The sequence below is a fragment of the Scyliorhinus torazame genome, chromosome 22 (genome assembly GCF_047496885.1).
Source record: "Scyliorhinus torazame isolate Kashiwa2021f chromosome 22, sScyTor2.1, whole genome shotgun sequence".
Taxonomy (NCBI): Eukaryota; Metazoa; Chordata; class Chondrichthyes; order Carcharhiniformes; family Scyliorhinidae; genus Scyliorhinus; species Scyliorhinus torazame.
In genome coordinates this window covers 50,195,640-50,220,916 of record NC_092728.1, presented here as the reverse complement: position 1 = coordinate 50,220,916, position 25,277 = coordinate 50,195,640, and the positions used below count along the sequence as shown (strand labels likewise).

The window sequence follows — 25,277 nt, the reverse complement described above, 5'->3', positions numbered from 1 at the left end:
TAAGGTGCGAGGGGCAAGGTTTAGAGGAGATGTACGAGGCAAGTTTTTTTACACAGAGGGTAGTGGGTGCCTGGAACTCGCTACCGGAGGAGGTGGTGGAAGCAGGGACGATAGTGACATTTAAGGGGCATCTTGACAAATACATGAATAGGTTGGGAATAGAGAGATACGGACCCAGGAAGTGTAGAAGATTTTAGTTTAGAGGGCAGCATGGTCGGCACGGGCTTGGAGGGCCGAAGGGCCTGTTCCTGTGCTGTACTTTTCTTTGTTCTTTGTTCAAAAGAGCCAGAATGACCAGTGCACACAGCACTACTCTGGTCAGAGCAGTGATGTGACAAGATCTTTTAGGAAAAAGGAACCATTTCAAAACTCATTCACTCGCTCCCCATCCCCTTCTTTCTTTTGTGCCAAAGACAGCAAGTCATTCTATTGATAGAGATACAAACTGACTCAATGAAAAGTCAACAGGTACATGATTACAATTCCTATAAATGACATGTAAAGTTCAATTTTTGGCTCACCTCTCCAACTGTTGGCTCCTGCTCTCCCAGCCCGACAATCAGGATGCAATCAGCCTGCCTGATGCAGCGCTGGGTCCAGGGAGTCATGCTGCTATCAGACTGGTACAGCACAATTCGGTGGATATCTTCTTGTTGAGCTAGCCAGCTTGATAGCCGGTACTCGTGAATACTTAAAAGGACGGAAAGACAAGGGATACTTCAGAAACGAAACACTGGGACGCCAACATAAGTCAACAGCTATGGAGAAAATGGACAACAGCTTGGGCAGAACCCTTCTTCAGAACATTTTATTACCTCCCCCCCCCCCATATTCTTTCATGGGATATGGGCATCTCTGGCAAAGCCAGTATATGTTGCCCATCCCCAATTGTCCTTGAGCTGAACATTTCAGAGGACAGTTAAAATTCAACCACATTGCTGTGTCTGAAGCAACTTGTAGGCCAGACTGTGGTAAAGATAGCACTTTTCCTCCCCTTCACCAGGTGGATTTTTATGGCAATCGATGCTGGTTTCTTGGTGACTATTACCGAGACTAGTTTTACATCTTTCCCTGACACAAGGAGAAGAAAAGATTTTAATACAATCAAAAAAAGTGGAAAGAAACAAAAAAATAAAACAGACGCTCCAAGCAGAGAGGGAGGGAGTCAATGCATCACTGGTAGCTTGCTTACAAAAAGTCAAGATACCATTAGATGATGGAAAACATCATCACGGTAACTTTGGAGTGGCACAGTGGTTAGCACTGCTGCCTCACAGCACCAGGGATCCAGGTTCAATTCAGACCTTGGGTGACTGTGAAGTTTGCAAGCTCTTCCCGTGTCTGATGGGTTTCCTCCAGATGCTCCGGTTTCCACCCACAGTCCAAATATGTGCAGGTTAGATTTCAGGGTTGTGGGTAAGGGTTGGGGAGGTGGAGAGTAGACCTAGATGGAGTGCTCTTTCAGAGGGCTGGTGCAGGCTTGATGGGTTGAACGACCTCCTTCAGCAATGTAGGAATTCTATGGACCTACAATGCCCCAAGTTTTCCATTACTGCAGTGTTTATCATCTAATCTCTAGGTTTATTCTACATTAATTGATCGATTCATTGCTATGAATAGTCAACAACACCAATATTATTAAAGGTTACTCCCAGGACTGTAGAAAAAGAACTAGACGGACCTTGGGGTGTTTTCCTTTTGTGATTCCCATCTCAGAGCAAAATCGCCGAGCAGAAACGTATACCAAGTTCCGCACACATGAGTACGGCCTCAACCGGGACCTGGGATTCATGTGGCATTACATTCATCCCCCACCATCTGGCCTGGGCTTGCAAAATCCTACCAACTGTCCTGGCTTGAGACAATTCACACCTCTTTAACCTGGGGTACCCTTCTCTCTGGCTCTGTAAAGACTTAATTACCTGCAAATGCTCGCGTTTAAAGCATTGTCTTGCATCTTTGACTTTGTCTGTATATTTGTTTCTGGAACATACCTCGTCATTCACCTGAGGAAGGAGCAGCGCTCTGAAAGCTAGTGACATCGAAACAAACCTGTTGGACTTTAACCTGGTGTTGTAAGGCTTCTTACTATGCTCACCCCAGTCCAACGCCGGCATCTGCACATTATCTCAGAGGGAAAGAGGAGTTTTGTACAGACCCTACAGGGAAAGATGGTGAGGGTAGGTCTGTGGCTTTGATATTGGTCTGCTTTTTAAAGACAGACAGACTTTATTGTACTTTGCCACTATTTTGTTTTTAAGTTCAGACGTGATGTGCAGGCTTGCTGCCTTTCAATTTCTCCCATTTTCCGGCTTCTCCCTCGAGCAAGACTCAAACTACATTTTACTGCTTCCCTCCATTGCCAGATTCATTTTTTTGCAGAACAGGGCAGTCAAGCCTACACTGGTAAGACCAACAATCTCCAGTTTTTTGTTTAAGCAGGTTACATGCATTTATAGAGAACCTTTAACTTGGACAAGCATCCCAAGATGGTTCGCAGAGACATCAGAAAGGTTACTGGTCATTAACTGACAAGCATTCTGTCGGCCTGGAGGATCTGCTGTTGCCTCTGGCTTTTTATTTGGTTTCCTTAAAATACTTGCTTATTTGTCATTTTTCAGTTCTAAAAAAGAACCTGACCCAAACCTGTCGCTTCTCTCTAATAATGTTGATGGATTATTTTCTATTTTTGTTTCAGATCTGCAACATTTTCAGGCTTTGGTTATATTCAGAGATACTGTTCCAGAATCAGCAAGCCCATCTTGCGTAAGACTAACCCTCACCCGCATTTGCAATTCCACCTTTAAAAGAATGATTTGATACTGAACTCCTCCAAATCAATGACACCCAAAAGAAATTGCTGAAAAGCCACGTGAGGCTATGGCAATAACATGTCAGCCACCTGTGCTACTTTAGCAGAAAATGCCTTGCATGCATACACAGTAAGAGCAAACCCACTTTGCATCTGTATTTACCTCAACAAACATCTGCCACAACTCCATAATTGAGGAAGTAAAGTACTCACGATTAAAAAGAGTCTCTATTATATATCTTACTTGGTTTTAAACCGAACACCCCAAAATATTCAAGTAAACATTCACACGCATTGCAAATGCGATAGAGATCAATGGCCAACAATAGTGCCCATTATTTGCTAATCAGATATTAATGTACCCACATCTGGATTACCAATTAGTCACATGTAGCCAATAGCTACTCTATTGGACAACACTGCTTTAAACCTAAAAGATTCCAGTTTATTACAGTCCCTTTTTTGTATTTATTTGTTCACAGGATGTGGGCTTCCTGGCTGGGTCAGCATTTATTGCCCATCCCTAATTACCCTCAAGAAGGTGGTAGTGAGCTGCCTACTTGAGCTGCTGCAGTCCATATGGTGTAGGTGCACTCACAGTGCTGTTAGGAAGGGAGTTCCAAGATTTTGACCCAGCAACAATGAAAGAATGACGATGCAATTCCAAATCATTCAGACGTGCGGCTTGAAGAAGGACTTGGTGATGGTGTTCCCATGTATCTTGTTCTTGTCATTCTATGTGGTAGAGGGTAATCTTTGGAAGGTGCTGTTGAGGGAACCCTGGTGAATGACTGCAGCGCATCTTGCAGATGGTACATACTGCTGCCACTCTGCGTCGATGATGGAGGAAGTGAATGTCTAAGTTGATAGATGGGGTGTCAATCAAGCGGGCTGTTTTGTCTTGGATGGCGTCAAGCTTCTTCAGTGTTGTTGGAGCTACAACCATCCAGGCAAGAGGAGAATATTTCATACCGCAGAATTCCTAGCCTCTGACCTGGACTTGTCGCCAATGTTTATATGGTTAGTCCAGTTCAGTTTCTGGTCAATGGTAACCCCTGAGTTATTGACAATGGGGGATTCGGCGATGGTAATGCCATTGAATGTTAAGTGGAGATAATTAGATTATCTCTGTTGGATATGGTCATGGCCTTGTACTTACGTGGTACTAATGTTACTTGCCACTTATCAGTCAAAGTCTGAATAGTCTAGGTCTTACTGCGTATACACACAGGCAGCTTCAGTATCTGAGTTTTGAATCTGCTGACCACAGTTCATCAGGGAACAGTCCCACCTCTGAACTTACGACAGAGGTCATTGATGAAACAGCTGAATATAGATGAGCCTAGAGCACAACCCTGAGGAACTCCTACAGCCATGTTCTAGGACTGAGATGATTGATGTCCTACAACCATCTTCCCATGTGCTAGATACAACTCCAACCAGTTGAGAGTTCCCCCCTTCATTTCCATTAACTCCAGTTTTGCTGAGGCTCCTTGACACATACTCAAATACTACCTTGGTGGCAAGGGCTATGCAGAAGCTGTCAAAATTGCTTTTTAACCCCCACATAATAGCACTTCACCCTGGCATATCCTGTAAGCAGGATATATGGAAAATATTTGGATATTATGGGAGGGTTTATGTGTTGTTGACTCAATCCTACTTGGGTGCAGACAGGTCTTCTAGTGCCAACATGCTCCATAGGTGAACATTTCAAACTCGGTCCATGCCCGTTTACTTGGAATTGTTGCTCGGGGGTTGGACGCTTCCCTCAGAGACATAATTTACGACACACTTTAGAGAATGAGTTTTTCCTCTCTGCAATTCGACCCAGATATTTTCCCTTCCATATTGTGGGAGACGTGCAAGGTTTATAATAGGGGGACTGATTATTTCATATGCAGTTAATGCATAAGATGGAGAACCAGCAGAGGCTGGAGGGTTGCTTGGCGAAGGCGGAGAAGAGTTCATAGAACCCCTCCCATGCAGAAGGCTGCTGGGCTATCGGGTCTAACCAGCCCCACATAAGCCCACACTCCAGCCCCATCCCTGCAACCCCATAATCCCACTTAACCTTTGGACACTAAGGGGCAATTTAGCACAACCAATCCACCTAAGCTGCACATTTTTGGACTGTGGGAGGAAACCCATGCAGACGTGGCAAGGTAGCACAGTGGTTAGCACTGTTGCTTCACAGCACCAGGCTCCCAGGTTAGATTCCCCGTTGGGTCACTGTCTGTGCGGAGTCTGCACGTTCTCCCCGTGTCTGCGTGGGTTTCCTCTGGGTGATCCGGTTTCCTCCCACAAATCCCGAAAGACGTGCTATTAGGTGAATTGGGCATTCTGAATTCTTCCTCAGTGTACCCGAACAGGTGGCGGAGTATGGCGACTAGGGAATTTTCACAGTATCTTCAACGCAGTGTTAATGTAAGCCTACTTGTGGCATTAATAATGATTATAAACATGGCGGAATGTGCAAACTCGACAGTCACCCAAGATCCGAATTGAATCCGGGTCCCTAGTGCTGTGAGGCTGCAGTGCTAACCACTGTGCCGCCCTACATAGTTATAAGGAAACTCCCAATAATAATAATCTTTATTAGTGTCACCACTAGTTGGCGACAGCTGCTGTGATTGATTGTGGCTATTACATGGGGTCTCGCTCAGTGGTCAGCACTCCCGATTTCACAGCTTGGGAGGATCACCCTAATTAAAATGAATGTATTGCCCAGATTGATAAAAATCCTTTTACAAATGCTGCCTATTCGGTTGTCGGCTAGAGTCGTAAATTAAATTAAAAGACGGATTAGTACGTAAAAGACGTAAGTCAATCCTTACTTAAGTATTTACATTGGGAGTCTTTATTCTTAATTTTTTGAATTTTTATTGACATTTTTTTTCCCCAACTAAGGAGCAATTTAGCATGGCCCATCTACCTACCCTGCACATCTTTGGGTTGTGGGGGCAAGACCCACGTAGACCTGGGCAGAATGTGCAAACTCCACGCGGACGTGACCCAGAATTGGGATCGGACCCGGGTCCTCGGCGTCGTGAGGCAGCAGTGCTAACCACTCTGCTACCGTGCTGCACAACTTTATCCTTACACAAGACTTCCTTGCGTCTTGTCTCAACTTCCCCGTTGGAAAGAATCCCGATTTCTGTGGAGCCTAAACAATTAATTAGCAAGTTCTATGATGCTTTGTACTCTAGGGCCTTCATCACCATGCTGGGTGCCCTGAAAGCATAGGAAAAGGACTAAACTGTCAAGATTGATGAGGATACATGGGGTAACATAATGGGATTATGCAGGAAATGTTTGGTTTGCAATAAGATGAAGGAGACCCAGTTCAAGATACTACATCGTATTCATATTGCGCCTAGTCTTAGACACAGGTTTGGTCCTACCTTACCCCTGATGTGCCTAAAGTGCCAGGTAATAGAGGACGATTATATACATTGTCTATACGGTAGCACTGTGTCAAGATTCATTCCAACTGGCTGGTGTGGTCAAGGAGCTGGAGAGGATTTTTGAGAGAGCCTAGAGGTTAATCCTGTATTTCTGATTCTGGATCTCCCGGATGGGATAATCATGGATTCCAATGGAAAAAAAAAAAGCAACTATGTAACATTCTGACCTTTGCTGCTCATAAAAATATCCTATGTTCATGGATTAGTGGCAAATATACCTCCATCCAAAACTGGCATAGGCTGATTATGGAATGCATCCCTATGGAATTTATGACTCAGTTCTCTGCTCTAAACCCAATGAGTTTGGTAAAGTATGGAACCCCTGTCTTAAATTCATAGGTTCCACCCTGGCTGACTTTCTTTTGCTGAGCTTTCCATGAGCAAATTTATTTTACTTTAACTCAATTTAATCTGTTTCGAGTTGTTAGTCTGAACCACTATACTTTGGAGTGTGCGACCTGCATTGTTATCCTTCTGTATTAATATGATTTGCCTTCTTTCCCCACTCACTGTAATATCTCGTTGTTGAATTGATCCGACATTTAAGCCAGGCCTCCAGTTCCTCAATTGACTTAATCTGAATCTATTCTGTGATGTTTTGCTTGTTTGCTGGCAATACCTCTTGCTCGGTCTGTATCCCTTTGGAGTTAACGTTTCAAGTCCATATGTCTCTTTGACGGACTTTAAACCTCGACTCTGTTTCTCTCTCTACAGTTTCTCTCTCTTGACAGCTGCTGCCAGACTTGCCATGTTTCTCCAGCATTTCTGGGGGTGCGGGGGGTGTAGTTTCTTCAAATTTCGAACATCCGTAATATTTTGCTTTTATTCTGATGAGAAAGCCCAAATTTTCCAAAATTGCAGCGTTCCCGAATTTGGAATTCTCCTCTCCAAATTTCAGATGGTTGAATCACCTTAAATATTCTATGGTAAATGCCAAATTCTATGGTAAACACTAAACTACATGTTTACTGGTACCTCCCAGGTCTGTCTTACTTTTATTAGCGAGTACAGGCAATGTGTACATAACCTGCCCCACCCAGCAATCCCTTGTGAAATCAGAAAGACGGAATAGAACAAGCGAGCGTGAAAGAGGTAGGAGGCTGAATGAAGCAGGGTGTGATTTTTACCTGTCTAAAGCGGTGGATCCGAGGCGCTGCTTGATGACATCACTGTTCAGAAGCAAGGTAGGGCCTGAAATAAAAGATGACTTTCTTTTTGAAAAAAGTTATTGCAATACACAGTAAAAAAAAATTACGACGAGCATTTACACTACAAGTAACCTGCGCACAAATAAAAAGAACAAATAAAAAAGTTCAAATAGCCCCTTATGGGGAAATTATTAATTAGTTTGAAATTATCTTAATGCCTTTGGGGATTTTTATGCAAATCCCACCATCACCTTATCCACTCCCCATCTCGAACATTTTCCAGCATTACAATGTCGGCCTGAGGCCTGGTAGCCACTAATCTTTGCAATTTTGCATTTTATTTCTGCTTTGAATTTAAGCCTATAGCGAATATTTAAAGTAATTTTGGATTTTCGAACTTGGTAGACATTGATATTAACCCATCTATGACTCTGTTTGATTAATTAATCAATAATAATCAGTAGCGACCATGTTTTTTCTAAACCTTATTTTCTCTCCGTACTGGCCAGCACGGCTGGTGTTTAGACTAAATCTTCTGATTTTCTACTTTCTCAAGTGAGAATACTAAAATGAGTGGCATTTTTGTTGTGATCAGAGGTACTATTCCACTGCATTCTGTGAGCCTTGGACAACAGACCAAGTTGCTGAGTAACCCTAATTGGGGTAGTCACCTGATGCAGAGGAAGATGAAGTTTAATTGATAGACATAATAATAATCGCTTATTGTCACAAGTAGGCTTCAATGAAGTTACTGTGAAAAGCCCCTAGTCGCCACATTCCTGCGCCTGTTTGGGGAGGCTGGAATGGGAATTGAACCCGCGCTGCTTACCTTGTTCTGCATTACAAGCCAGCTGTCTTAGCCCACTGTGCTAAACCAGCCCTCAACACCTGATTGATGGCAGATGTGAAGATACCTCAGGAGCTGTGTAAATAACCCGATTACTGCAAAGTTTGCCTTGTAGTCCCTGTGAGGAGAACTGACAAGAGCAGGGATTTGTTTTGGGAAAGACTGTGCCTGCCTTCGAGAGGCTGGAATACAGCAAGAAATTCAACTTAAAATGGACATACTTGGCCTCATCCTCTCCAACCTGCCTTCCGCAGATGTAGTTGTCCATGATAATATCAATAAGAGTGGTCACAGTACAGGACCTTGTGGAGAATGCAGCGGTTCAAGAAGGCAGCTCACCACCACCTTCTCAAGGGCAACTAGGGATGGGCAATAAATGCAGGCCTAGCCAGTGATGCCCACACCCCATAAATGAATTTAAAAAATTAAATTAAATTGTTGTTTTAACACAATACTTGTCAGTCACTCATTCCTGTTACGTCCAGAGTACAGCTCTGAATCTAAGTGAGACTCTGAAAGGGACTTTACGACTCCTCGCAACAATTCCCCAAGATCTCTGTATTTCTCCAATTCTGATCTCTTCCATCTCCTCAATTTTCTTCACTCTACCCATTGGCAGCCCTGCCTTCAGCTGCACATACCCAAAATTCTGGAATTCTCCCCCTCAAATTTTTTTTAAAAATCGCAATATCTCCTCAACGAGAGGAGATAATTTAACCACCTCCCCATGATATTCAACAATAACCTTTGCTGAATCCCCAAGCATCCACATCCTGGGGTGGGGGAGGAAGTCCGGTGGGGTTGGGTCACCTTTAACGGGAAATGTAACTGGACTAGCCACATAGATACTGTGGCTATAACACCTTGAATATATTCAATAGTTCTGCCTCCACAGCTCTCGAGGTATAGAATTCATAGATTCATGACCGTCAGAAAAAAATCATTTTAATCTCCGGTTTAAAATGGGCAATCCCTTATTCTGAAACTACACCGCAGCCCCTCCCACAGTTCTAGATTCCTCATTGAAGGGAAACATCATTTCAGCATCTACCTTGTCAAGCCCCTTTAGAATCTTATATATATATATTTTTTAAATCACTCTAATTCTTCTAAACTCCATTGAGTACGTGTCCAACCTGCTCAGGTTTTTCTCACAAGATAACCCCTTCATCCCATAAATCAACATACAGAACTTTCTTTGAATTTCCTCCAATGCAAGTATATCCCACCCACCTTAAAATAAGGAGACCAAAACTGCACCCTATACTCTCGTCTAATCAACACTGTACAATTGTAACAAGACTTTTATACTCCTTTCCCTTGAAAAAGTGGTCAGCATTGTCTTTGCCCCCCTATACTTCATGCTAACCTTTTTTGTGTGTAATGTTCAAGGACACCCAGGTCCCTCTGTGCCACAGCATTCTGTAGTCTCTCATCAATTAATAATAGTAATTCTAATAATCTTTATTCGTGTTATATTACTTGCAATGAAGTTATTGTGAAAATCCCCCAGTCGCCACACACATGTTCAGGTACATGGAGGGAGAATTCAGAATGTCCAATTCACCTAACAACACATCTTTCAGGACTTGTGGGAGGAAACCAGAGCACCCGGAGGAAACCCACGCAGACACGAGAAGAACGTGCAGACTCCACACAGACAGTGACACAAGGCGGGAATCGAACCTGGGACCCTGGCACTGTGAAGCAACAGTGCTAACCACTGTGCTACAGTGTATGCCAGTTCTCCTCCAAGTCACACACCATTCTGACTTGGAATGATCTCACTATTCCCTTACTGTCACTGGGTCAAAATCCTGGAACATCCACTGTTAACAGCAATGTGGGTGCACTTGCACCACACGCTACAACGGTGCAAAGAGGTTCGCTACCATCTTCTCGCAGGGTATCAGCGATGAGCAATGAATTCTGGTTTTGCCAATGATGCCCACAACCCACGAACAAAAAAACTTGCATTCCTTAAACCTAACCCTTTGATCAAGCTTTTGGCCACTTGCCCCAACATCTCTATGTGGCTCGGTGTCTAACTTTGTACGACAATGCTCTGTGAAGCATCTCGAGATGTTTGATTATGTTAAGAGTACTATATAAATGTCAGTTATTGTACAGGAGGGGAAGAAAGAAAGGAATAGATGGGGCAAAGAAAGCATATCGTTTGAATTGCTGCTGCAGATGTGGTCATGCTGGACACGAACACAGAATGTAAAGCAAGGGGTCACCGCATACTCAAAAAATGACGATCACCCCTTCCCTCCTTCACCAATCCTGGACAGTTTCACTTTTAATCCATGCAGAACAATGTTTCCTTGCTCTCGAACCCTGAACGACAGCTAAATCATCAGGTGTTCACTCTCTCTTCAAACCAAGGCACTCACCAGAAACGAATATAAAAGAGACACCGAAACAACATAGAAAACCAGGAAAGAAACAAAAACGTGCATTTATGTAGCACCTCTCGCAGCTTATGGAAGATGCAGAGTAATTTATAGAGTGTAATCTCTGCTGTAATATTATAACTGTGGCAGCTAATTTATACACAGCGAGCTCCCACAAACAGCAAGTGATAATGAGCACTTGTCTGATTCGGAGATGTTGATTGAAGGATAAATATTGGCCAGGGACTGGGACTAACTACCCTGCTCTTCTTCAAAATAGCGCCATGGAATTTGTTGTACCCTCCAAAGAGGGAAGACAGGGCCTCGGTTTAACTTCTCATCTGAAAGACACCCTCTGCACTTCACTCATGTGTTAGTCGAAATGTTTATGCTCAAGTCTCTGGTCTGGGACTTGAGACGACAATCTTCTAGAGGCACTAACTGAGATGCGACTGGCAATACAAGCTGCAATAAAAAATACTCAGCAGGTCAGGCAGCATCTGCTCGCACCTCAGGTCGAGATGACCTTCCAGCCAAGCTGGGCCTTTGTGGGAGGTGGTCAATGATGAGCCAGGGTCATGCAGCTGTTTCGTCCCACCCCATGCCCCACCAAGACAAGAGGAAAGGGTTAAACAAGCACAAGACTCACTCAGCTCCATTCCTGGCATTTCCAAAATCCTGTTACAGCTCAACAGCAGCTTTGGTCTAAACCAGGTAACTGCCCTCCTCCCTAGAGTATGGTGCATGGAGTGCAAGACACCAGGCAACTAATGAAAGTGGATACAAACTTTAGGGACCAAGACAGCAAAAGCAACGGAACAACTGTGCTAAACATTTATGAGCACCGTAAGAAGTCTTATAACCAGTCCAACAGGTTTGTTTCGAATCACTAGCTTTCGGATCGCAGCTCCTTCCTCAGGTGAATGAAGAGGTGGGTTCCAGAAACACATATATAGACAAAATCAATGATGCAAGATGATACTTTGAATGATAGTCTTTACGTGTAATTAAGTCTTTATAGGTCCAGACGGAGTGACAGGAGTGAGGGATAATCACAGGTTAAAGAGGTGTGAATTGTCTCAAGCCAGGCCATTTATGAATCACTAGTTAGACCTCAGCTAGAGTAGTGTCACATTCTGGACACACTTTGAGGAGGGTGCCAAGGTCTTGGAGATGGCACAGGGCACATTTACCAGAATGGCACAGGGATGACAGAGTTGAGTTCTAAGGAGGGACTGCAAAAGATTGCATTATTCTCTTTACAGCAGGAGAGATTTAACAGAGGTGTTTAAAATCATAGATTTGATTGAATTGGTCAGGATTGCTTCCAGTGGCAGAAGGGTGAAGAATCAAAGGACACAGATTTAACATAACTAACATAATATATCCAAAAGATGATGGAAGCAGATTCAATGATACTTGGATATAAATACTTGAAAAGGAGAAGTTTGTGGGGCTATTGGGAGAAAGGCAATGGAATGAGAATAATTGGGCAGTTCTTTCAAAGAGCAGTTCAGATTTGTTGGATGAATGGCCCCATTTGATCCGTGATTCTAACAATTAGGGCGAGGCATATCACAAGTGGAGATAATGAGGTTATTTTTTATGTAGGAATTATAGGTACAAGGATCACTAACCAACAAGCCAACAAACCTCATTGTCCGACTCCTGGACACATTAGCTCACAAACGAATGATCTTTCGCTCAGGAACATTTAGGTTCAAGGGTCATTATACAGGAACATACGACATTAATCAGGACTGATAACGGTAATCCTGGCTATTTCAAACTGAATTATGTTGGCGGGAGGCAGAGAGTCAAACAAAGAAAAATCAATTTAGGATTGATGTCGAAGTGAACATGTGAAAGAATTCTGGGCAGGGCTGTGGAAGCACAAGTCCTGAATTTATTTCAAATCACAGCTGGATACTGCGAAGCTCAGAAAGGAAAACTGATGTGGGAGGCGAGTGTCAAATGATCTTCCTGAATTACCTTTGTGAAATAACATACCATTGGGAATTTCATAAAGCAGACATATCACGTCTACAAAAAAACAGTTCCAGATAATTTAGCAGTCGTTTGTATGCACCGCAGGGTAGAAAAACTGCAAGCACATCTCTTGATAGTGAAAGAAGTAATACAATGATGAAAAAGTGCATCATAAAATAATCTATGAATAATTCAGGTGTCATCAAGTAGTTAGAAGGCATGGAGCACATCAGTGTCTGATCACCATAGTGAGCAGTAAGACTAGAGATACTATTTCAGGTTGCAAGTGGTTCAGTGGTGGAATGATTGGGTGAGAATTCCTTCTCGTGGGGTCTTCAAGTGCCAAATCAACAACGTCAACCAGGTTGATATGGAGATACTTCTCCGAAGGCTCCTGGTTGCACAGTTTAGTGGATGGTTGTAGTCTGAGTGAGGAATGAGTTTCCTGTTAAAGAAATCACTTGCAATTTGCTTCTCATCAGCCAGATTCAGCAAAACAATGCATGGCAGCTAACAAGAGCAATACTATAGTCTAAAGCGCTGCTATTCAAACTTTTTTTCTGGCAACCCACTTTTATCAAATGGCCGACCCTCGCGACCCACAATTCTACAATATATTTTGAAAAACGTTGATCTACTAAATACTCTTTCCTGGTACAGAATACACTGAAATGAACATATTTAATATGTTCTCACAGATGGGAAAGGTTGTGCATTTTCAACTAGAATGTTGTAATGCATTAATCAGCAATGGGAATTAATACAGGCTGGCTGGAAACATTGGAAATTCACTTGGAGTTGTTACTGAGAGGCTGGACTCCTGTCTCCCACATTGCCCTGGGAGGAGATGCATTGAAATCAAATGGTGCCAAACCAGGCAGATCTCTCAACAACAGAGCTAAAGAAGGAGTAACCAGCTTGCTGGTGTTCATTTAAAAATCAGTGAAACGTGTTTCCACTTTGTTTGTCTACTCTCAATTTTGGAGAGAGAAGGAGAGAATTAAAATGATCAACAAAACACGGAGTCTGCCTAGGTGAGTTTAAATTTTGCAGATTTAGTCATGCCGTGTTTTAATGGAGCCGTGGGGTAAGGTGGTGTTATGGGCGAGGCGTTTTCAGAACCCCAAAATGTATCATGGAGTTCAACCAACCTCTCCCTTTAATGGATTTGTTGCTTTTCCTAGCACACGGCTTGTTCCCGAGGTGTGGGATTACAATTATGGACATGTGGGGTTTTAAACACAAAACAATGTTTATTCCATGAACTCAACTTAACATCTTAAATAAACATTGGATCTCTTAACACCCCTTACTTCAAAGATAACTCAAACGATTGCTACAGTAAATAATTCCTTAAAATGTTCCTTCCAACTTCCAAGAGACTTAACACCTTTAAACAGAATCACAACAGGTTAAAGGCTTTACTATTATGAGTTTAAATCACCCAAATGATCCAGAGATAGTCTTTCATGGCAGAGATCCAGCTCACTGTAAAAGCAGACACTCCCAAGCTCTTTTCAAACAAACTGCAGCTCTCTGGAAACACACAGACACACACAAGCTCTTTTCCAAAACTGCAGCTCTCTGGAAACACCCAGACACACACAAGCTCTTTTTCTAACTGCAAAATGGCTGACCTGACCTCCGCTCCACCCACTCTCTGACATCACTGTTTTCTTAAAGGTACATTGCTTAAACATTGCTTTTACGTCATAAAGGTACTCTCACATGACACCTCCCCCCAAGAAAAAAAAATAAAACATCAACTTCAAGATGCTTTCATTTTTCACTTTTGCACCATCCACTAAGAAATGTGCACAGTAAATATACATTTTCATTTAAAGAAAACACACTCAAACAGGTATAAGAATATAGTCCATTTTTCTTTGTTCTTCTTCCTCCAACCGAAATCCTTCTCGATTGACAGTCTCTTTGAACAAAGTCTCTGCACGATCCATCCATTCCTCTACTCCTCGGCAATTCTCTTTAGAATCAGATACTTTAGTTCAATCTGACCACAGAAACCCTTGCAATTCTCCAATACAGGAACATTGGTGATCACAGCTTTCAGGTAGTCAAATGCCTGTTGAAAGTCCGCTGTCCACTGAAATTTTTTTTATTTTTAAAAAATATTTTATTGAAAATTTTTGGTCAACCATCACAGTACATTGTGTATCCTTTACACAATAATATAACCGTATAAATAACAATGACCTGTTTTATAAACAAAGAATAAATAATATATAACAAAAACGAAAACTAAAACTAAATGGCAACTGCCTTGTCTCAGATAAACACTCGCCAAAAATATGATTTAACAGTCCAATATACAATTATTTATAGCAACGACCTATACATATTATACATATATATTAACAACCCTGAGAGTCCTTCTGGTTCCTCCCCCCCACACCCCCTCCCCCCTTGGGCTGCTGCTGCTACCTTCTTCTTTTCCATTCCCTCTATCTTTCTGTGAGGTATTCGACGAACGGTTGCCACCCCCTGGTGAACCCTTGAGCCGATCCCCTTAGGACGAACTTAATCCGTTCCAGCTTTATAAACCCTGCCATGTCATTTATCCAGGTCTCCACACCCGGGGGCTTGGCTTCCTTCCACATCAACAGTATCCTGCGCCGGGCTACTAGGGACGCAAAGGCCAAAACATCGGCCTCTCTCGCCTCCTGTACTCCCGGCTCTTGTGCAACCCCAAATATAGCCAACCCCCAGCTTGGTTCGACCTGGACCGCCACTACTTTCGAAAGCACCTTTGTCACCCCCACCCAGAACCCCTGTAGTGCCGGACATGACCAGAACATGTGGGTGTGATTCGCTGGGCTTCTCGAGCATCTCGCACACCTATCCTCTACCCCAAAAGATTTACTGAGCCGTGCTCCAGTCATATGCGCCCTGTGTAACACCTTAAATTGAATCAGGCTTAGCCTGGCACACGAGGACGATGAGTTTACCCTACTTAGGGCATCCGCCCACAGCCCCTCCTCAATCTCCTCCCCCAGCTCTTCTTCCCATTTCCCTTTCAGCTCATCTACCATAATCTCCCCCTCGTCCCTCATTTCCCTATATATATCTGACACCTTACCGCCCCCCACCCATGTCTTTGAGATCACTCTGTCCTGCACCTCATTCGTCGGGAGCTGCGGGAATTCCCTCACCTGTTGCCTCGCAAAAGCCCTCAGTTGCATATACCTGAATGCATTCCCTTGGGACAACCCATATTTCTCGGTCAGCGCTCCCAGACTCGCGAACTTCCCATCCACAAACAGATCTTTCAGTTGCGTTATTCCTGCTCTTTGCCACATTCCAAATCCCCCATCCATTCTCCCCGGGGCAAACCTATGGTTATTTCTTATCGGGGACCCCACCAAGGCTCCAGTCTTTCCCCTATGCCGTCTCCACTGTCCCCAAATTTTCAAAGTCGCCACCACCACCGGGCTTGTGGTGTATTTCTTCAGTGAGAACGGCAATGGGGCCGTCACCATAGCTTGTAGGCTAGTCCCCCTACAGGACGCCCTCTCCAATCTCTTCCACGCCGCTCCCTCCTCTTCTCCCATCCACTTACTCACCATTGAGATATTGGCGGCCCAGTAGTACTCACTTAGGCTCGGTAGTGCCAGCCCCCCCTATCCCTACTACGCTGTAAGAATCCCTTCCTCACTCTCGGGGTCTTCCCGGCCCACACAAAACTCATGATACTCTTTTCGATCCTTTTGAAAAAAGCCTTTGTGATCACCACCGGGAGGCACTGAAACACAAAGAGGAATCTCGGGAGGACTACCATTTTAACCGCCTGCACCCTCCCTGCCAGTGACAGGGATACCATGTCCCATCTCTTGAAGTCCTCCTCCATTTGTTCCACCAATCGCGTTAAATTTAACCTATGCAATGTACCCCAATTCTTGGCTATCTGGATCCCCAAATAACTAAAGTCCCTTGTTACCTTCTTCAGCGGAAAGTCCTCTATTTCTCTGCTCTGCTCCCCTGGATGCACCACAAACAACTCACTTTTCCCCATGTTCAGTTTATATCCTGAGAATTCTCCAAACTCCTGAAGTGTCCGCATTATCTCTGGCATCCCCTCCGCCGGGTCCGCTACATATAACAACAAATCATCCGCATACAGAGATACCCGGTGTTCTTCTCCTCCTCTAAGTACTCCCCTCCACTTCTTGGAACCCCTCAATGCTATTGCCAGGGGCTCAATCGCCAGTGCAAACAATAATGGGGACAGAGGGCATCCCTGCCTTGTCCCTCTATGGAGCCGAAAGTATGCAGATCCCCGTCCATTCGTGACCACACTCGCCACTGGGGCCCTATACAACAGCTGCACCCATCCAACATATTCATTTCCAAAACCAAATCTCCTCAGCACCTCCCACAGATAATCCCATTCCACTCTATCAAATGCTTTCTCGGCATCCATCGCCACCACTATCTCCGCTTCCCCCTCTGGTGGGGGCATCATCATTACCCCTAGCAGCCTCCGTATATTCGTAGTCCACTGAAATTTTTTAGGTTTCTTTAGCAAGTCCATCAGTGGAGTAATCACGCCACAAAACATTTGCACAAAGGTTCGATCAAATTCATTCATGTTACGAGATCGCATTGCCTCCCTTCGTCTTGAGGGTACCGGAAACTCAAGGAAAGTGATTCGGGCTTCTCCAAATTCACTTTTGGCTAGGTTCATCACCAAACCCGCCTCCTGAAGTCGATCGAAGAACTCCATACGATATTTTAAATGTTCTTTCCATGTCTGGAAGTTGGAAATAAAAGCAGATTGTCCCACTTTCTCCATGCAATCCTTCAATGGTGGGTAAGGATAAGAGTCCGTCCTTGTAACTGCATTCACCCTTCCATAGTCCACACACAACCGTTGGGTACTGTCTGGTTTAGGTACCATCACTATGGGTGAGCTCCATTGGCTGCAACGCACTTCAATTATGCCATTCTTCAGCATACTCTCAATCTCTGTTAACCTGTGCCAATTTTAAAGGATTAAGTCTATATGGATGTTGTTTGATAGGAACAGCATTTCCCACATCTACATCATGTATAGCCATTTTAGTACTTCCCAATTTATCTCTACAAACTTGCCCATGTGATATCAATAACTCTTTCAGGTCAGTTCGTTTTTCCTCTAAAAGGTAATTTAACAATTCATCCCAATTTTTAAGAACATCCTAATTTTCCAATTTAATTTGAGGTATGTCAAATTCACAGTCATCTGGATTTTGTTCGTCACTTTGAGTTAGAATCATTAAAACCTCCTTTTTCTCTCCTTTCCTTTCAAAGTACCTTTTAAGCATATTCACATGACACACTCGGTGAGTCTTCCTTCTATCTGGTGTTTTTACCACATAATTCACCACACTTAATTTCCTTTCAATCTGATACGGTCCACAAAACCTAGCTTTTAAAGGCTCCCCTACCACTGGTAACAACACTAAAACTTCATACCCACTGGCAAAACTCCGAACTTTGGATTTCTTGTCCGCTACCCGTTTCATCACATTTTGTGCAACTTTCAAATGTTGTCTAGCCAATTCACCTGCTCTATTTAATCGTTCCCTAAAATTTGACACGTAATCCAATAGTGTAATTTCCGATTTCTCACCCACCAATTTTTCCTTAATCAATTTAAGTGGTCTTCTTACCTCATGACCAAAAATTAGTTCAAAAGGACTAAATTTGGCAGATTTATTAGGTGCATCCCTAATTGCAACAATACGAATGGGATTCCTTTATCCCAATCCTCTGGATAATCTTGACAATACGCCCTCAACATTGTCTTTAATGTCTGATGCCACCTTTTTAACGCTCCCTGCGATTCTGGATGGTATGCAGTTGATTTAAATTGTTTTATTCCTAAGCTATCCATAACTACTTTGAATAATTTTGAAGTAAAATTCGATCCTTGATCCGATTGAATTTCTGTGGGTAGTCCATATTTAGTAAAGAATTTAAGTAGCTCCTCCACAATCCTTTTAGCTGTAATATTACGTACTGGAATGGCCTCTGGAAACCTAGTAGACATAGCCATTACAGTCAAAAGATATTGATTCCCACTTTTTGTTTTAGGAAGCGGTCCTACACAATCGATTAGGACCCTTGTAAAAGGTTCCTCAAATGCTGGAATGGGTATGAAGGGCGCTGGTTTTATCACTGCTTGAGGTTTCCCTATCACTTGACATGTGTGACATGATTGACAAAATTTAACTACATCTTTATGTAGTCCAGGCCAATAAAAATGTTTCTGGATTTTAGCTTGAGTTTTCCTTTTTCCCAAATGACCTCCCACTGGTACCTCATGTGCAACTCGCAACACCTCCTTTCTATACGCTACCGGCAATACTACTCGATGAACTTCTGCCCACTTTTCATCCGCCCGCATATGTACAGGTCTCCATTTTCTCATCAAGACATCATTTTTACGGTAATAACACTCTGGTATACTCTCAGATTCCTCTTCCGTATATGCTTTCTGATATATCCGTTTTATTTCTACATCTTTCTGTTGTAACTCTGCCAATTTTCCTGAACTAAAAATATCCGCCTCATCCTCCACCTGTTCTTGTTCCTTTTCAACCATCTGATCAAAAATCATTTCTGATAATTGCATTTCAACTTCATCTTCACTCTTTGATTTCTCCTCTTGTCTTAACCTGGGACTTTGCGACCTTGTTACTACACAATACGGAAAAATCCCAGGATATTCGTCCTTCAACACTTCAGTTGACTGATTTTCCACTGGCTTATCAACCACAATAGGCATCACTCCCACCTGCGATCCAGCTATATCATTACCCAAGATAAACTGTATTCCTGGACAAGATAGTTTATCTATTCCTCCTACTACCACTTCACCACTCTTCACTGGACTTTCCAACCTTACCTTATATAATGGAACGCTACTCCTCTCACCCTGAATTCCACATATCACCGCCTTTTCTGGCAACATTCTTCCCAAACTACATAATTCCTCATCTCTTACCATTAAAGACTGACTAGCCCCTGCATCTCTTAAAATTGTGACTTCTTTACCTGCTCCTCCTGATACACATGAGTAAACTTTACCCACACAAGTAAATTCTTTAAAGACATCTGGCACCTTCTTAACAATTACTTCTTGAACAGGCTGTACAATTGTTTGCACCTCCTTTGCTTTCCTTATGCTTTCCTTAACCACTCTAACAAACCCCACTGTCTTATTCTGTTTTACCACATCAGCCTTTTCTTCAACCACCAACACTATGACTTTACATGGCCTAGTTTATTACAGTGAAAACATCTGAAACTTTTCATTTCTTTTCCACCCTCCTGGATTTCTTTTTTAATCTGAGGTACACTCTCTTTATCGTCTCCCATCAGATCACCTTTACCGTTACCACTTGAGAATTTCTCATGTCCCCAGTTTCTATCCCTCACCGGCTGAAACTGATGTCGGAAACCAATCTTTGATTTATTAACTAATTCATAATCATCTGCCATTTCCGCTGCTAACCTTGCAGTTTTAACCCTCTGTTCTTCCACACGAGTTATCACTACATTAGGAATTGAATTTTTAAACTCCTCCAAAAATATAATTTCTCTGAGAGCTTCATACGTTTGGTCTATTTTCAAAGCCCTTATCCACCTATCAAAATTACTCTGTTTGAGCCTTTCAAACTCCATGTATGTTTGACCAAATTCTTTCCTGAAATTTCAAAACCTTTGTCTGTAAGCTTCAGGCAAGAGCTCATATGCACTTAAGATGGATTTCTTCACCTCCTCATACGTTCCAGATACCTCCTCCGGTAGTGATGCAAACACTAGCTCTACCTACCAGCTTTGTTTGAATCAGTAACACCCACATATCCTGTGGCCATTTCATTTGTTTAGCTACCTTCTCAAATGAAATGAAAAAGGCTTCCACTTCCTTCTCGTCAAACCTTGGCAATGCTTGGACATATTTAAATAGATTCCCACCAAGCCTTCGACTATGACGCTCTTTCTCACTATCCTCATCACTATCCTCCAACAGTACGTTTCCCTTTACGTCTGCCAATTTTAACTGACTGTCATGTTTCATGGCCATGTTCTGAAGTTCAAACTCCCTCTCAAACTCCAATGAGTCAAACTCTATCTCAGGCAACTTTAAATGCTTAACCACCGCCATAATTACCTCATCTTTTCACATTTTGTCAGGTAATGTTAACTGCAATGTTCTCGCCAAATCTAACAGTCTGCTTTTCGTTTCTGTCCGTAAAGTACTACGTGTGACATTCTCCACCCCAAAAAACTTCTGAGCCTCTGAAAGAGCCATTGTTCACAACACTCTCCCCACTTAAACTAAAATACCACACCGGAAAAGCAACAATCCTTCACTGTCTTTAAGTTCACAAAAGCCAATCCAATATAGACTTTTATCCCCCTGGAGCCCCCAACTGTTATGGGCGAGGCGTTTTCAGAACCCCAAAATGTATCCTGGAGTTCAACCAACTCTCCCTTTAATGTATTTGTTACTTTTCCTAGCACACGATTTGTGTGGGATTACAATTATGGACACATGGGTTTTTAAACACAAAGCATTGTTTATTCCATGAACTCAACCTAACATCTTAAATAATACAGATACAACACTATCTACCTGACAACTTGATCCTCCCAGGAGACAGGGTGGGGCCCCAAGGGTGAAGGAATAAGAGACATGCGGAACTACCAACTTTCAATAGCAGGAGGTGCAAGTCCAGATGCAAATGGTCAAAGCACTCGGTTCCGTTCGCAATGATACGTCATTCTTCTGGTTCCAGACATTGCTCATGCGGCTCATCACAATGTAGTGCAGAAGGCGCATTTCCATAATGATCATACTGATTGCCAACCCAATTTCAACTAACTTGTGATTACAGCTTCTCTATATCTGTTCACAAGGTGTAATTAAGTACATTGCAAAAACAAACAAGAGTAACAAAAACATACATCTCTGATCATCCAGCTGCCAATACACAACAATTTTCTTTTTTCAATAGAATGATGAGTTTCCCATTTGGTGAATGAGGCCCTTAAAGAAGAGGACCAGCTGCACAAATTCTGATTTTCTGCCCCTCTCAATTACTTAAATTCCCTTAGCATGATGGAAAATGAATAATTACAAAACCAGCATAACAAAGACTAATGAATGCTCGAATCATTAACCTGTCATTAAGCTATTTGAAGATAGTTGTGTCTTGCCTGCCTCAGTTCAAAAGGCCCTGTGCAACCTGCATACGTATTACCAATTCAATGGAGAAGCTATGGTTTAATTCATCTTACAGTGGGCTCTGCAAGAACCATTCCACACATGAGGGAGAGCTCCCCACATCTGCTGCTAAACCTGACCTAAACCTTATGTGCAGACACAGCAAGTAATTAGGAAGGCAAATGGATTCTTAACTGGAGAATCTGGACTCAGACGAGAGGACTTTCCTCCAAGGTTCTGAATCTTCTGAATTTTCGACACCGGAGCGGTGCGGGTGAATGCTCAGTTGTTGAACATATTCAAGGAAGAGGCCGGTAGGTTTTTGAATACCAAGGGGTAAGGGGGTAGCGCAGAAAGGTGGAGCCGTGGTAGACGATCAGCTGTGGTCTTGTTCAAATGGCTAACTTCAGATCCTGTTCTTATATCTTTATGACTCTTTTAAACCATTATCAAAATAATTTGCCCGTTGTCATGATATTAGGGTGATTGTGCTGGTAGATTCCAGTATTAGATAGAATATGGTACACTCAGTGCTTCATGAGGCAGGGGGAAGAGGAGGGGGGCGGGGGGGGGGGGGGGCTCAGAGATCAGGTAGCACAGTAAATCTAAGTTGAAACCAGGCTGTAGCCCTGCAATGCGTGTCCATGTTCTGTTCCTAATAAAGTTAGTTTACAATAATAATGTTGGTCATCCTGCAAAATGTGAGTCTATAATTCTACTACTGAGTAAGGGAACCAGAATTAAGGATGGACTTACATTCCTGCCTATTACAATATGTTCCATAGCATTTTACAGCCAATTAGGACTTTGAAATGTAGTCACTATTGCACTGAAGGAGATATGCTTGTTCTTTAAAAGAGCTGTTGAATTATTTAAGTTCAGAGAGGGCACCCAAAAGAATAATTGATTTCTTTACTCTCGTACTATAGACGACGACTAATAAAATCCAAAAAGCCACTGGCCTTTTTATGGTGTTAGCCATCTGTACTCGAACATTCAAAGAATTCTGAATATGAAGACTCTTTTTATCCACACCCTTCAGCATCTTGTCATTGAGTGTTACGGACGCCTGGTCAGCTCTAAACAATGGCTAAGATACTGAATCAGACGTGCAGCTTTTTAAAGTTTTAAAACGGTGCAGAAAAATTGGTTCCTTCCAGGAGTGGGAATATAAGAAAGTGCTTGGTCATTTTGTAAACAAACTTTATTAAAACAAAAGAAAACAATATTTAAACTCTACCATGTAGCCATCTGGGATGGCCACTTCCAGCATATAAAATGGACACTCGCAGAGCATACAGGGAAAAATGGACAATGCAAAGTAACAAGCAGGCACAGAGCCTGAATGCGTATTTAGAAGACAGACTGCAGACAGAACTGAAACTCTTGGCCGATTTGCACATTGATGGCCCATCTCCGATGAACAAAAACTGGTGATCAGGTAGCTGATACCGTCCCAGACATTCCGGCGCCACTACCCCAGCAAGAAGATACAAACAAAGCAAGGCCAACAGCCACTTAGGACACGCCCAGCCAGCAAGGCACCCGCCCCTTTATTGGCTCAGATCAATGGCAGTGACCGAGAACTTGCCCAATTGATTGGGACCAAGTTTAAGGCCCGCCTAAAAGCGTGCAAAGCCCCCCCGAGTATAAGAAGGAACCCCGCCATGTGTTCGCTCTCTAGGATTCGGTTCTCAACTGGACAGACTCCACCGTCTGCAGCACCAGAAGCAAGTTCAAGTTCAATGCTCGCTACCAGACGGACGACCATAGCTACACTTCTGCTACCTCTTCGAACCCAACAGCCTCAGATCTGAACAATGGCCATTGTTCCTCTGACCTAAGCGGGCACCCGAAGTTAAGTGTAGGTGTTAGTGATAGACATAGTTTAGCCTGTAGTGTTATTGTGCATAAGAACGTAAGAACTAGGAACAGGAGTAGGCCATCTGGCCCCTCGAGCCTGCTCCACCATTTAATGAGATCATGGCTGATCTTTGTGGACTCAGCTCCACTCTCCGGCCCGTACACCATATCCCCGAATCCCTTTATTCTTTAGAAAGGCATCTATCTTTTTCTTAAAAATGTTTAAAGAAGGAGCCTCAACTGCTTCACTGGGCAAGGAATTCCAGAGATTCACAACCCTTTGGGTTAAGAAGTTCCTCCTACACTCAGTCCTAAATCTACCTCCCCTTATTTTGACGCTATGCCCCCGAGTTCTGCTTTCCCCGACCAGTGGAAACAACCTGCCCTCATCTATCCTATCTAGTCCCTTCATAATTTTATATGTCTCAATAAGATTCCCCTGCATCCTTCTAAACTCCAATGAGTACAGTCCCAGTCTACTCAACCTCTCGTCATAATCTAATCCCCTCAACTCTGGGATCAACCTAGTGAATCTCCTCTGCACTCCCTCCAGTGCCAATATGTCCTTTCTCAGGTAAGGAGACCAAAACTGAACACAATACTCCAGATGCGGTCTCACCAAAACCCTATACAATTGCAGCATAACCTCACTAGTCTTTAACTCCATCCCTCTAGCAATGAAAGACAAAACTCGATTAGCCTTCTTAATCACCTGTTGCACCTGCACTCCAACTTTTTGCGACTCATGCACCAGCACACCCAGGTCCCTCTGCACAGCAGCATGTTTTAATATCTTACCGTTTAAATAATAATCCATTCTGCTGTTATTCCTCCCAAAATGGATAGCCTCTCACTTGGCAACATTGAATTCCATCTGCCAGACCCTAGCCCATTCACCTAACCTATCCAAATCCTTCTGCAGACTTCCGGTATCCTTTGCACTTTTTGCTTTACCACTCATCTTAGTGTCGTCTGCAAACTTTGACACATTGCACTTGGTCCCCAACTCCAAATCGTCTATGTAAATTGTGAACAACTGCGGGCCCAACACTGATCTTTGAGGGACCACACTAGTTACAGGTTGCCAACCAGAGAAACACCCATTTATCCCCACTCTCTGCTTTCTGTTAGTTAACCAATCCTCTACCCATGCTGTCACTTTACCCTCAATGCCATGCATCTTTAGTTTATGCAGCAACCTTTTGTGTGGCACCTTGTCAAAAGCTTTCTGGAAATCCAGATATACCACATCCATTGGCTCCCCGTTATCTACTGCACTGGTAACGTCCTCAAAAAATTCTACCAAATTAGTCAGACACGACCTACCCTTTGTGAACCCATGCTGCGTCTGCCCAATGGGACAATTTCCCTCCAGGTGCCCCGCTATTTCCTCCTTAATGATAGATTCCAGCATTTTCCCTACAACCGAAGTTAAGCTTACTGACCTATAATTACCCGCTTTCTGCCGACCTCCTTTTTTAAACAGTGGTGTCACGTTTGCTACTTTCCAATCCTCTGGGACC

General features: G+C 43.1%; 1 protein-coding gene across 3 annotated transcripts in view; it reads right to left on the bottom strand.

Annotated features, from left to right (window-relative positions):
* The window catches only part of pnpla7b (patatin-like phospholipase domain containing 7b), a 473,312-nt gene that overhangs the window by 187,143 nt on the left and 260,892 nt on the right, over positions 1 to 25,277 (bottom strand). For all 3 annotated transcript variants that reach the window (XM_072488205.1, XM_072488203.1, XM_072488204.1), the window contains 2 exons: positions 7,407 to 7,470; positions 522 to 690 (listed from right to left, as the gene is read on the bottom strand). In XM_072488205.1, coding sequence (XP_072344306.1) covers positions 522 to 690; positions 7,407 to 7,470 — 233 coding nt within the window. The remainder of the gene's footprint in view (positions 1 to 521; positions 691 to 7,406; positions 7,471 to 25,277) is intronic.